Genomic DNA, 14723 nt, shown 5'->3' with positions numbered 1-14723 from the left:
CTAAAAGTCCTTGTTTAGGGTGGATGTGGTTGCTGCATCAGTATTCAGTTCTCATTCAGTAGTGGGGAAGCAAGACTTTTGCATACTGTGTATTTGAATGGGGAGTGACTGGTGGAGGTGAAGTTGGTTTCTGTTGTGTGAATATGTTTGTACAGTGATGGCTGTGTGCACTGTAATCATTTGAAACATGCAAAGCACAAGGGCAGGAAATGTATGTTGTTATCTTTCCTTGAGTTTACACTTAAACTCACTGTTCCAGATAACTTAAAAAACAGTAAAACAAAACGTACATGCAGTGACAAGGAAAGGAAGTTATCTGTCCTACAAGTGTCAGCTCTTATATTCATTGTTGATCACTGGGAATTCTGGTTTCCCGGTATGTTACTGTTTACTAGTCATTGCTTTGGAGAGTAAGTCAGTCTGTGACGCCGCTGTGCGCTTGTTTTAGGATGAACACTACGAGGAGGATGAAGGAGAGGAAGATGGGATTGTAAGCTCAAGTTTCGGGAGGAGGTCCGTAGAGCTGTATGATTTACCCGAGAATGAAAGGATGTTCTTGCCATCAAATATGGATGCTGCTCAGCTTAGCTTCAAATTTAAGGAGGTAATAAAGGACTTATCCAGCTATTTAAAAATCCAGATCCAATACATGTACCATTTAGGAAATAATTTACAATGTTATGGTCACACTATGATATTGTTTATATTATGTTTTTTTTGTTTAGCTTGTCTGCGTATTTAAAATAAGTGCACATTGAACTATTTTGAAATGTAAGATTTTCATATTCTATCATGCAGCTCCAGATAAAGCACAGCATAGCAGAGGCCGAAGTCAATCAACTTAAAGAAAAAGTACAGTATGAAATTCTTACTATCAGTTACTTCTGTTTTTATTTTAAAAATCCACATTTTTGTAGAGTACATCATCCATGGGATCTCACAAGTTTAGTTTGGCATTTAGTTGCTAAGCTGGAATTTAGACACATGATTTGCATTCCAGACAATACAATTATGCACATACATGGTAGTGAATCTTTTACAAACTGGACATGAAACATGTAATGGAAACATAGATATAACGGCATTTTATACTTTGTAAAAATAAATGCAATTTTTCTGTTTAGTTGAAGGAGTCTGAGAAGGAAAGAAACGCATGGGAGCAACGTCAAGAGCAGCTGGAGAAATGTATTGTGGAGAACTCCGAAAGAATCAACTACATGGAGAAAAACTGGCTGGATGCTCAGGCTCTCTGCAAAGCTCTTAATGAGCAACTCACAGAATCTCAGAATCAGCTTGAAGCTTTGGACAAGAAATACAGTAAATCCAGGAAGCAGCTCAAGGAGTACCAGCAAAAGTAAGTAGGGTTGACCAGAGACAAATGTAAAGAACACGTTCAGATTTTTTGTGATGGGTGATTCCATCTCAAATCAACCAGAGGGTTCCACCACATGATCACAGATTTTGCTGATTTTTTTCACCAATTGTTGGTATTGCCATGAAAATAAAACCCCCCAATTTTTTTTTCCAAACTCCCACTTGTTAAAAAATGGCAGCCATCTTGATTTTTGGCCTCGATGTGCTTCGTGACGTGCTACGCCCCTTTTTGAAATCCTCTTTTTCTTGATAACTCACTTGCTTGGAGTTATGGAGATATTTCTGAAAAAACATTTTTTGGGGGTACCCCTTTTCGACCCCCCAGAACCCAAGGTCTGCATGTATATATGTTACTCAAAAAAATAGGGGTTACTTCACATCACCTTATCTTAAAAATAAATAAAAACCAGGGGTGTTATGCCCTGTTTTATAGAAATCATCAAAAATTTATTGTCCAGGTTTTGCAACATTTTATGATTTGAAACACAGAAATGTACTGCAATATCTGTAGAATACTTAATGCATACTCATAAAATCTGCTCCTTTCAAAGTAAAAGTTACCTCAAATTCTTCTGTAATGCATATCTAGTCAAAGACTCTACACTGAAAGGACTAATCACAGTTTTTTTTTTTTATCACCCTGGGTATCTGATTCTGAAAGAACAAAGCCCACAAAAATGAGTTCATGGAATGAGACAAAAAGGGTACATGTACATGTACGAGACCTGAAGTTGCAGTGACACAAATAATATCAACTAGGAAAGGCATGCACTTTGCAGCTACCTAAAAAAAAATGTATAGTTCTTGTACTGGCTGGCTGCACCATCTGAGAAGTAATGCACATGATTTAACTTTCAGTGGATTCATGAGAACCTTAATAAACTTGTGAACAACAATAGCATTGTGTTCCTTTTCATTACTGACAACATAAAACTTTTGCAACTTAGTGAACCATCGTTTTCACTACCATACCTATAGTAAACCACGAAAGGATGCAGAATCTTCTGGGATGTATCCCAATAAAAACCTTGAACAGCATCCTGACAAATGAAAAATAGCATTCGGCAAAATCCATGAGGATAACAGCCTCCTTTCCAATGGGAAGTTTCTCTTTCAGTTCTTTCAAATAAGCAGCTTGGGCCTTGGCTGTATAGTGATGAGCTGTGTTGGAGTCACATTTTTCACAAAGTCTTATAATGAAATCCACTGCTTGAACTGAACAGTGTCATCTGGGTCCAAATCAGCATTTTCAAATATACCATCAAGATTAGGGCTGGGCCATATTATACCCTTCACGGTAATACCGGTACAATGTTAGGCAAGGATAAGAAACTGAAATATTGCGATAGAATATGGGTAAAACACGCATGTGCAGTGCCTTTGTTTTTAAACGCTTATGGCGGAAAAAGCATGGCGGCGGCGGAGAATAAGAAAGGCGAAAGCGGATCGTTGAATGAAACAGATGAACCAGAATTGGTTTGTAAAAATGGTGCAACTTCAGTGGTGTGGAATTTGCATTTGCACTGTTAAAGTTGTATATAGCTTTAATGCACATACAAACAGCTGCTTTGTCTCGTGTCAATCATATCGTCAGTTATATCATTATCGCTAATTTTCAAATATATATCGTGATAAATATTTTTGGCCATATTGCCCTGCCCTAATCAAGATAATCAGATAGTTTTGATTTAGGGGGGCACTGCTCACACCTGTGCAACATATAGTCACGAGAATCCAAAGAACAGACAAGCTTTGCCATCAAGTCTTTGTAATCAGATTGTGATTAAGATAACAAACTACACTGGAAAGTTTCAGTTAATAAATTAACATAAATGAAACACACTCACCTGCTTTTGTTTTTCTGCACTTAATTAGCACCAAGAAAAAAATGAAGCAATCACCAAGTTCCTTGAGTGCGAGGTCACTCATGGAGTTGGTTGGAGATAATTCAACTTTCTGATCAGTATGAACCTGAATGGTTCAGTTACAGGATACTGTTTGACAGTGATACATGTATCTTACATGTACCACCATAAAATGACACATTTACTGGTAGATAAGGCCTATTGTGTACATCCATGTACAGTCTCTGTATATAAAATGTGTATCAAATCGTAAAACATTTGCAAAACCTGGACAATTCATTTTTGATGATTTCTATAAAACAGGGCATAACACACCCCTGGTTTTTATTCATTTTCAAGATAAGGTGATGTGAAGTAACCCCTATTTTTTTGAGTAACATATATACATGCAGACCTTGGGTTCTGGGGGGGTAGAAAAGGGGTACCCCCAAAAAATGTTTTTTCAGAAATATCTCCATAACCACATAGCCAAATTCTGATTGCAGAATCTGAATCTACATAAAAAATTACATGAATATATCCAGTTTTATCTCCATATGACACATAGCAAGTGAGTTATCAAGGAAAAGAGGATTTCAAAAAGGGGCGTGGAATGTCTTGAAGCACTTTGAGGCCAAAAATTAAGATGGCTGCCATTTTTTAACGAGTGGGAGTTGGGACAAAAAAATTGGGGGGTTTTATTTTCATGGCAATACCAACAATTGGTGAAAAAATCAGCAAATTCTGAGAAGTGATGGTGGAAAATTTCTCTTTCATTGGTTGATTTGAGATGGAATTACTCTAATATTTTAATTATTCTATCCTGCAGAGAACTGGACTTTGTGATTAGGGAAGAGGAACTGAAGAAGATTATGGAGGAAAAGGAAAGCTGTTACAAAGCCCAGATAGAAGGCTTACAGAAGAAAGTAAGTATAGATGAGGTCTATTCAGGCACTAAAGTATTCCTCCCACCTCTTCTCTCAACCATGTTTTCTCTCTAAATATTAACATAGGTTGAGGATTTGGAATCCGGTGCCAAGCCTCAAGACAATACAGTAGAAAACTGCACGGAAGAGTCTTTGGATTTAAACGACAAACTAGAAGACGCTCTTTTACAAGGTAAATACGAATTTACTAAGTTTTGCAGTAGGGATCAGTATTTGCCATTTGTACTGCATTAGTTGTTAATCAGCATGTAACACATCAAAACAAAATAATTCAGAGCATTATTTCTTTTTATATGTTGATTACAAAAATGAGATGATAAATGCTTGTGTGCGTTCTATAATTGGATGGATTTTTTTGTAATGGATTTGCAATTAAAAGGTTTAAAAGAATGTTTTTACTGCTGAGCAGCAGAACCTATTCCCATATAAAAATGTGGCTTGGTACTTGATGCATAAATTACTTTTTATGGTTATATGGTTCCATTATAAACAATAGTCACTCAGCAGAAATGGGAGGAATTTGTAATGTAATTTTCTATTTAAAAAAACACCACATACATTTGTTAAACTAGTTATTTTGCTGCCACAGAAAATGTGTAGTAATAAGTCAAGTTGCATTACACAAAAAAAAAAAACCTTTGAAGTACAGTACCAGCGGAGGCAGTTATCATGCTTAAAGAAGCTTATAATTCATTCGAAGCAGATTTTCTGTCCCACAGACTAACCATATCTGTGTAATGCTAGGGTATGCTGTAGGTAACTGTGCAGTTCATATTTTACAATGCACTTTTCAGATACTGACTGGAGTGATGTTGTGCCGGAGACTAAGCTTTTGGACTCGAGTGCCCATCGGGCCAAAGGCCTTCTAGCACAAAAGTCCAGACGGCAGCCACCATCTCGCATTAAAATCAGAGACACTATCAACTCTCCTGCATGCCTTTCTCAGGTCTGCAACATATAAACTAATAATTATGAATCAAATGCTATAATGCAATCCCATGCATACATGGCAAAATATTAAATAATGCTTTTTTTATTTTACAATACAGAGCATGTTATTTAACAGTGTGTTTTGACAGAGGCTGTGTCCTCCCTTTCTCTAGGATGACGAGGAAGAGTCTCAGGGTCGTCCACATCGTAGGAGGTCACTACAGGATAGTCTGTCCCTGCCAGTGTCCATCTCTTCATCAGCTAAAGGCCAGACGGAGGAACCTGGCCATGCACCTCTTTTGGGCACCTCTAGGAGCACCACAGAGCTCTCCGCCCCTCTGTCTTCCCCAGGAACCAGTACAGAGTGTTCCTCCATTTTCCCATCAACTTCTTCCCCCACTGGCTTTCTTCGAAATGTCAAGAAGCGAGAGTCCAAAGGAAAAGGCAAAGAGGTCAAAGGTAACACGATGCAAGGATGCATACACAATGATTTTCAACATGTGTGAATTGATGCACTATATTGAACCACACTTTGGAATACTGTCTAGTATATTAAATTTATGACTTTTTGTAATCTAATTCTCGCATGCACCATTAATCACATCTTTATTATTTATACTTTTTTATTTTAGAAGACCCCAGTGATGGAGCAGGAAAATCTAAAAGGCGATTCCCTGATTTTGGGTAAGAAACTTTCTGAGAAAGTCTCTAGTGTAATCAGCAGTGAATAATGGGTTTCCTGTGAATCTGTACTCTATTCTTCTCCAGTGGTCTCAGGAAGTCGGGTGGGAAAGGAAAGAAACATGACAAAGACTCAATGAGAGCATCGTTGGACAGCAGGTAGACCCCAGACATATCTCTATCATATCAGATGACTTTTTAAAATGATTTCATCGATTTTTTATTTTTATGCTGCTGAACATATGGGCAAATGCAAATAACTCAAAACGCCAACAGTAATTTCACAATGCTATACAGCAAGTTTTCAAGAGTCTCTGGACTTCATGTTAACTTAAACACCTTTCCTGTTACACTGTACTTTAAGCCTACAAATAAACAGTATGACAGCAAATCAATCCCTTGGCATCGTCGCACACGTCTGGCTCATCAGGGACTACCTGCTAAATTATGATTTATACAGTAGATATTTTCTTACACTTTTTAAACTTATTTTCATAATGGTTTGATTCTGTAAAGCTACTTTGGGACAATGACCACTGTTAAAAACGCTGTATAAATAAAATTTAATTGAAAAACAGAATGCATGCATTAATCTATACTTAATCTATACCTTTTTTCCCCTTCATGTAATATATTTACCACTTTTGTTCACAATTTGTTTCATTTGGCTCATGTCCAGAGGTTCAGCAGAGCTGCTGGAAGAGTCAGGCCCAAATGTTTCACCCTCAGCGTCATTGGCGTCCAACCCGACTTGCATGCCTTTCTCTTGGTTCGGTGATAAGGACAAAGAAAAAGACAGAGAGCCTTCATCTTCTACCAGCAGTCTCCCGCAAACAGCAGCAGAATCCAGTGAACAGCAGGATCGCAAAAACAAGGTGCAGGCAAATTCTTCTGCTGTCGTTCACTGATTTTACTAAAGGAAGCTTGTTAGCACATGTGAATGCATCATGCTGATACTGTAGTTTATTGTCCACCCAAAGCTAACATGCTGTTGGTTGTCCCAGTGTCTTATTTTGATTAAGAATTTGTACTAATTATTACAATTATATTGCCTTCATCTTAATAATAATAATAATAATAATAATAAAACTGGTGTCTGTGATTCAGTGTGAGGTACCCATGACAATTCCTTGGAATGCATGAAACAGCTTGGCTTTGATTTGATTAAGAAAAGTAAAAGCCATCAATATCAATAGGGATATATTTATAGAATCATACCTGAACTGCATTTATTGCTCTAGTATTTAGTATATTGTTTACTTTTACACGATGAACTGTACAGTACAAGTGAAAAGGGATTTGCACTTAAGTCTGCACATCTCTGCAATGCTACTAGAATGGCACTGGAATTTATTAGTTAAAAGTAAATATTTTTAAGTATATTTATGTATTACAAAGATATACACACTAAACCAGACATTATAGCAATTATCTTCCACACCGTACACTAATAATATCCTCATCATTATCTGTACATGTGTGTATAGTACAATGGAATTCTACTTGAAGAATTGGGTCACACTGCATTATCACCCCCTGAGGTTTCTACAGTTTATGTTAGCATCTAAATTTGGGTAAAAATCCTTATTTATAATGGAATGCAAGATGAGTTGCTTTGTGTTTATCCCTGACTTCCTCAGTCTCCAGTTAGCTTCATAGCCAAAATAGGAAACAGTAATTCCACATTTCTGGCAGTATGTGGCCAAGGTCAGGTTAGATAAATGCATAAAAGCGAGACAGTGTGGCTGAGAACGGGGCTGATAAGTAATGAAGGATGTGTCATGCATCAAACCCTACTAACCAGAAGGAACTATGACGAAGGAGATGAAAAAGAGGAGACATGTGAGAAGAAAAGGATTGATAAAGGGGTAGAGGGTCTGAGAGATGATAATAGAGGCAAGAGAAAGTGGAGGCTGAAAGAGAAGGACGTCGGTTGGCAGAAGATAGGAGGTTTAATAAAAGCAAAAGACAGAGAAGCTCGGTTTTCTCACACAATCAGCCATGTTGAGCCCGTCAGCTCAGATTCTGTGCCCAAGATCGAGTCCCTGAAATCTTTGACTCTGGGAACATTTTTTTTTTGCTTTTCACAAATACATGAGAAACTGTCTGGCCATGATTGTAGCAGTGTGGTCACTGACTAACATCCCTTTTTCCAAACAGACAAATCTTTCCTGGTCCTCTTTGTTCAGTCGATCCTTAGATTTGGTACAGTATATTTCACCTTGACTTCTAGATGAGATTTATTAATTCTAGCTACAAGCTAACCTCGTACAGTAGTCAATGTAGATGAGCTGATTTATTGTTTTCTACTGTATGTATAAAGTTAGAATAGCAGAAATAGTTTGTGTTGGGCTCTAAGTAGTGCATGCATGCAGCTAGGGCTGTGCTATCCTTTAGGTCATGTCCAGTAAAAGCTGGTTAACAGTATGTCTGAGCTTTAGTGGGCTTCAGCCTATTTTAATAGTTATACTTTGAAGAACATGTCTGCTGCAATGTGTTAGTGTTTGCGTGATAGTTGTAGTGTTGGACTAGTTGTAGATTTCTTGATGGAACTGGGAGTACATTTCTTTATGCATGCTGGTTGGTCTTGATGAACATTGCCCTCTATGGACAGTTTACTGAACAGAAAACTCATGAGTAAAATATTCCATTACTGTTTTCATGAGTTAAATGTAAATTTGACTTAAATGTGTGACACAAGTCTGAAGGTTCGGTCTGCTCTGTTTTGCAGTACATCAGCCGGGCCAGCATGTTTTTATAGTTTGAGCTCTTTCACTTCTGTCACGCTGAGTCAGTGTTAAAATCAGTTCCACACTGACTGAATAAAAACATCTGCTATTTTTGCATTTCAATCATTAGCTTAGCCATTATATTTGTCTTGTGTTTTCCCCACTCATTTCAGAGCATAACAGTGCTAGATGATTCAAAACCATGCAGTCCGTGTTCAGAGTTAGCAGGGCTAGTGGCAGAGCCCAACCTGTCAGGCCGAGCTCACACTTTAACCTTCTCTTCCAGTGAGGTGAGTGGCGTGCTGTGCCGTGATCCCGCACACTGTTGTATCAGGTCTGTCGCACAAAATTACTGTCCAGGCCAACAGTTATCTTCAGAGTGGAAGTCGCTTCCCATAATGACATCTGCTTATGGATCTTTAAAAACATGTGAATGAAGTGGAATGCTGCATGTGTGAACTGTTGGGCTGGATCAATGTTGCTTGTGTTATATATTTTAAGTGATCTGATGTGCAGTGAAAATCTGTCTGGTTGATATTGCTTATTGTCCTAAGATAGTCATTTTATATGGATTTACTTTATGGCATTCATGTTGTTTTTAAGTCTTGTGTTTCCATGTTGCTAAATGTTGCATGCCATAGAGGCTTATAATATTTAAAATGTGTACGCATGATTCATTTGGAAAAGTTATGTTTGCGCCACATATCTGTAGAGAGAATCTGTTCACGCTCTAGCTGCAACAAAAGTGTGCATTGTTTTGTGATTATCAGGAAATGTCTCTATTTTTTTAATCTATTTTTTTGCATGTGTAATTAAAATGCTTCTTAAATATTCTTACTGAAATAGTTTTAGAGAAAATCTGGAATGATGATTACACTTTTAGGTTAAAAGTGGTTCCATTGGGAGCTCAATGGTTCTAGGATTACAATGGAAACCTAGATGGAACCTCCTTTTCTAAAAGTGCAGCTGAAATTGCAAACTTATGTTAATTGCTGTGTGTGTGGGCACGCGTGTTTATCCTTGTAGACTCTAGATAATGAGCCTTGCTCCGTGGGGAAGGACTACCAGTGGCAAAACCGCCCAGTCTCAGAGTGGACAACTCAGCAGGTGTGCCATTGGCTGATGGGCATGAACATGGATCAGTACACTTCTGAGTTCACTCAGCAGGGTGTGGATGGACTGCAGCTGATGAATTTGGACAGTGATAGATTGAAAGTGGGTGACATTTTTAAACTCTATTATTATTATAAAAAATTATTATTATTATTTATACTGCGCCTTTCCAGAGTTCAAGAACACATTACAATGAATGTAACAAAAAGAGATAATACGAACAGACATTGAAGTACTCAAGTAGAGAAACATTAGGTCAACAAACATACAAAAAAACAAATATAACTAAAAATACAAAACAAGACCTAAGAGACAAACATGCAGAGGACAGGTGGATTAAACAAAGGGGTCAGTTTATCAAATCAGAGGTGTAACATTCAGAGAACAAGTGAGTTTTGAGTAAAGACTTTAATACTAAGATGTTATTAACAGAACGGAGTGAGTGTGGTAGAGAATTCCAAAGTTTAGGTGCAATAATGCTAAATGATCTGCCCCCCATTGAAGGGAGGCGGTACAGAGGGACAGCGAAAAAGCCAGAATCGGTAGAACGTAGTGAGTGAGTCGATAGGGGACAAGCAAATTGCAAAGATAAGTGGGAGCTAAGCCATTTAAAGATTTAAAAACAAGGAGAAAATTTTAGAATTTAATAGGTAGGTAACTGGGAGCCAATGGAGATCGTACAAGATTGGGGTTATATAAGCAGAGCGTTTGGTATGAGTGAGTATTCTAGCCACAGAGTTTTAAATATATTGTAATCTGGAGATGGAGTTGCCAGGTAGACCAATGAAAAGGGCATTACAGAAATCAATGCGTGATAAGACGAATGCATGGATGACAGTTTCAGCATCTTTGGCACTGATGAAGGTTTGCAGTTGGGCAATATGCCGTAAATGGAAAAATGCAGATTTAGTGACAGATTTAATGCGAGACTGAAAGGAGAGTGTGGAGTCGAAGATTACTCCTAAGTAGTTTTGATGTAAGAGCCAGCAATCTCCCAGGTGAAATTGGTGGAAATGTTGCTGGTAAGTGCTGGGGTTCCAATGAAAATTCTCAGTTTTGTCCATATTAAGTTTCAGAAAATTTAAGTTAAGCCAATCTCTAATGTCCTTCACACAAGCAGAGATTTTGTCAATTTGGGCAGATGGAGTAGGTCTACAGATAGAATAAAGTTGAATGTCATCGGCATAAAAGTGATAGTTAAGACCATAATGTTGAAAGATCAGACCGAGTGGGATTATGTAAATTGTGAATAATAGTGGGCCAAGAACAGATCCCTGGGGAACACCTCGCTTCAGGGGGACGGTGGGCGATCGAAAATCCTTAACAGAAAAGTAGAATTGTCTATCGGAGAGATAGGAAGAAAACCAAGAGAAAGCAGTTCCAGAGATACCCAGACCAGAGAGATGAGAAATAAGTAAATCATAGGAAACAGTATCGAAGGCAGAGCTAAGTTCAAGTAGCAGTAGTATAGACAAGGAGTCAGAATCACCAGAAAGCAGTAGATCATTCACTACCTTTATAAGTGCAGTTTCAGTACTATGGAGGGGTGAAAACCAGATTGAAAAGGGTCAAAGAGATTATGATCAACTAAAAAAAGACTGGATGGAGTTGGGCAGCAACAGTACTTTCCAGTAATTTAGATATGAAAGGTAAAATAGAAATCGGACGATTATTAGATAGAACTGAGGGGTCAAGGTTGGGTTTCTTGAGCACAGGTGTAACTGCAGCAGGTTTTAGTGGCAGTGTAAATAAAGCAGAGGTAAGACATGAGTTGATAAAATAAGAAATAGGTGCAGAAATGGCAGAGTGGCAAAGGTTCAGGAGAGAAGTAGGAGAAGGATCGAGGTGACAGGATGAAGAGTTGGATTTCAAGATTAGCTTAGAGACAGAATCTGGGGTCGTCAGAGAAAAACAAGACAGAGACTGACTGGATAGATTTGTTGGGTGGCTGAGCTCTGTATTAGTAAGGAAATAGCAAATAATTCAAAAAAGAGCAGCAGAACTCATTAGATACTAGAGCATCCTAAGGTGGGTGGTTAGTAAGTTTATTTATTGTATTAAATAATGCTTTTGGCCTGTTGCTCGATTTATTAATTGTGGCAGAGATAAAGTTAGAGCGAGCTGAAAAGAGTGGATTTATAAAATTTGAGATGATTAAGAAAAGCCAAGACGTTTAAGTCGTCTACCGGTAGCTCAGGGGTATATCAAGGTGAAGAGTGAGTGGCGGGGACATTCTGATCTTGATAGGAGCATGCTGCTGTAGGATTTCAGAAATTATAGAGTGGTAATTAGATGGTATCACAGACGGAGAAGAAATATAGAAGAGACAATAGAAGTACAATATGACACAGTATCAATAGCTTTTAAATTACAGTATGAAATAACAGTCTTAAGGCATTTACAATGCATAGGCAGATTGAGGCTAAAGTCGAGAAGTATTTGGTCAGAAATACTGGTGTCAGAAGCAGAAATAGAAGTTATATCCCCCCTTGATATACATATTAGATCAAGGGTATGACAACGAGTATGGGTAGGAACGTACACGTCAAATGCTGTGTCAAATTAAAACATTCAAAAACAGACAGTAATTTGGTAGCGTTGGAGCAAACTGTATCAACATGAATATTGAAGTCACCTAGCAGAAGAATAGGAAATAACAATGAGCAGGCAACGGTTAACAGTTCACTGAGTTCAGGAAAAAGCTGGACAGGGCTATAGGAGGCTGGTAGAGCAAGATAATTGTGAGACAGTCAGCTTTTAGTACCATGTATTCAAATGAATTCGCATTGTGAAAAACAAGTTGTTTTAGATGAAGATTGTCCCAGTAAATGACAGCAAGACCGCCCACTTTGCCATGCAGTCGAGGTCGGGCGAGATACTTATATCCATCAGGTGCAAGAAGATTTAACTGAATAAAATCAGCCGGAGCTTGCCAGGTTTCAGTGAGAAGAAAAATGTCCAGCTTATTGTCAGTGATAATTTCATTAAGATAAGGGGCTTTGTCCGATATTGACCGACAGTTCAGAAGTGCAAGTATTAAACTAAATAAGTGTAAACACCTGTGATGGCATCACAATAATTGGATTTGTATTAAACCAATACATCCTTTATACTTATGTCATTGTTCTGTCTGTATAACATGCTCATACTGTTAAGAGGTTATGTTGCATCCCGGAAGAAATGTTTACTTATGAACATTATTAAAAAATAAATTAATAGTAAACATTTTCTGATCTGTTCACCACAGATCTCCCTTTTATTAATTCCATCATTTGAATATTATGATTTAGAAAGCACAAAGAAAATGCAAACCTAAATTTTGTCCTATTTTTAATTAGTATCTGTCTTTCTGCTTCAGGTTCTTGGAGTCTTTAGCCAAACTGACCGTTCCATGATTAAGAAGAAGCTTAAGGACATGAAAAAAGCCCAGGAGAAACTGGAAAAACAGCGTGAGAAGCGTGACAAAGAAGCCAGGCGAAGTGGAAGACTTCCAGGCAACAATGACTCTATCTGTTGAGGGCACCCTAATCTCTTTATAGGTCTCTTGCTCCATTTTCCTTTTTATTTCTACTTCTTTGAAGCACTGACGCACTCTGGTGTGTGTGTGTCAAGCAGGCAGCTGATGTCCATTTGCTGTTTAATTTTACAGTTATCTGCAGGTTAGACATGTTAACAAGGCAATGTAAAATTAATCCATAGTTTGTTCATAGGAACTAATGTGCAGAGCAGGTACATATTAGATCTGTGTGTAGCTTGACCCTAACGCACAAGTACGTTTCATATCAGAAAATATCAGATTTAAGCATTACAACACTGTCAAATTCTTCACCTGGCTCTTTGAACCTAAAGGGCTCTGTGCTTTTTTTTTTTTTTTGCCAAAATGTTAGTTTAACTTACTGATACAACTGAGACCAATTGTAAGGCTGTGGTCACTGCTTACAGGAATGTGTTACAGCCAGTGTGGACCAAATAGATGATTGTGAGTTCTCTTTGCTACCTTCATGAGATTTTACTGTATTTTATATGCACAAAAAATTGAGAGAACATGTTGACATTTAAATGCCACTTATTTTGTAATTAGTAATGATTTTATTACATCTTTCTATCTCTTTTTTTTTTTATAGTACAACCATCTTTGTTACCTTCTTTGCTAGAACTGTGTACAGTCCTTAGGTGAAAGCACTATATTTGTCTTTTAAGAGGCAAACAGTGACATGGTTTTTAAATGTACAAATGAAATATTTTATACGTTTATTAACTTCAGAAGAAAAAACATTATTCATTAAACTTTTGAACACATTTTCTACTGAGTAGAATAGCTCATAGTGTAAGACCATTTTGCAATTTATAAACGGCAAAACGTGAAATTATTAAGGTATTGCTGCAGTTTGTTTAACTGTGCTGTTTATGGTAATACTTTTTATATCTTAAATGACGATCTACAAAGATCCTATATAGCATACCGCTGATTTAGGATTAAAGCAGGGTACTGAATTGAGTTAAAAGACTTCGATTTTTGATGTTGTGTAATATTTTATTTTGTCTTACCACCTGCTATGATGCGTACTAAATATTAGTTATACAATTGGCTAAGCCCCAATAAAGTTCCTGTTTAAATGGATTTTAATTGTTTCAATACACCATTTTAAAGGACCACGAGGAAAGACTAATATCCAGTGATTTCTCTGGTACGACTAAACAAGCTGCACCAATAAATTTATTTTCACATGTTTGTGTGCGTGTTATTTTTAGTAGTCAGTAAAGTTCCATACATTGTACAAGAATTAACTACTGATATTATGCCAGTCAGCAACAGACAGTGAAGGCTACAATTACTCATACTGATAAGCCACAACATTAACACCCCTGCCATGTGACCTGAATAATATTATTAATTACAGGTGCATAACAATAATAATAAAAAAATTAAGTAATTCAATTAAAAAAGTGAAACTTGTACAGATTTAATACACACAGACTAATATATCTATTTTTTTTTTTTTTTTTCATTTTGATGATTATGGTTTACAGCTAATAGAAAACCTAAAATTCAATTTCTCAAAAATTTAGAATATTGTGAATTTTTTTTTAATCAGAGACAACTT

General features: G+C 37.2%; 1 protein-coding gene across 3 annotated transcripts in view; it reads left to right on the top strand.

The window, feature by feature from the left end:
• The window catches only part of ppp1r9ala (protein phosphatase 1 regulatory subunit 9A-like A), a 40288-nt gene extending 25938 nt beyond the window's left edge, over positions 1–14350 (top strand). The window contains exons 7-19 of one of the 3 annotated variants that reach the window (XM_053495838.1): positions 449–604; positions 799–852; positions 1125–1354; positions 4048–4144; positions 4232–4337; positions 4960–5111; positions 5269–5554; positions 5728–5779; positions 5864–5935; positions 6456–6651; positions 8679–8795; positions 9532–9720; positions 12977–14350. In XM_053495838.1, coding sequence (XP_053351813.1) covers positions 449–604; positions 799–852; positions 1125–1354; positions 4048–4144; positions 4232–4337; positions 4960–5111; positions 5269–5554; positions 5728–5779; positions 5864–5935; positions 6456–6651; positions 8679–8795; positions 9532–9720; positions 12977–13135 — 1866 coding nt within the window. In that variant the 3' untranslated portion in view covers positions 13136–14350. The other 2 variants (XM_053495840.1, XM_053495841.1) reach the window with 2 other exon arrangements.
• The last annotated feature ends 373 nt before the right edge of the window (positions 14351–14723 follow it).

This window comes from Clarias gariepinus, chromosome 5, assembly GCF_024256425.1.
Source record: "Clarias gariepinus isolate MV-2021 ecotype Netherlands chromosome 5, CGAR_prim_01v2, whole genome shotgun sequence".
Taxonomy (NCBI): domain Eukaryota; kingdom Metazoa; phylum Chordata; class Actinopteri; order Siluriformes; family Clariidae; genus Clarias; species Clarias gariepinus.
This window is presented reverse-complemented; position numbering and strand designations above follow the sequence as displayed.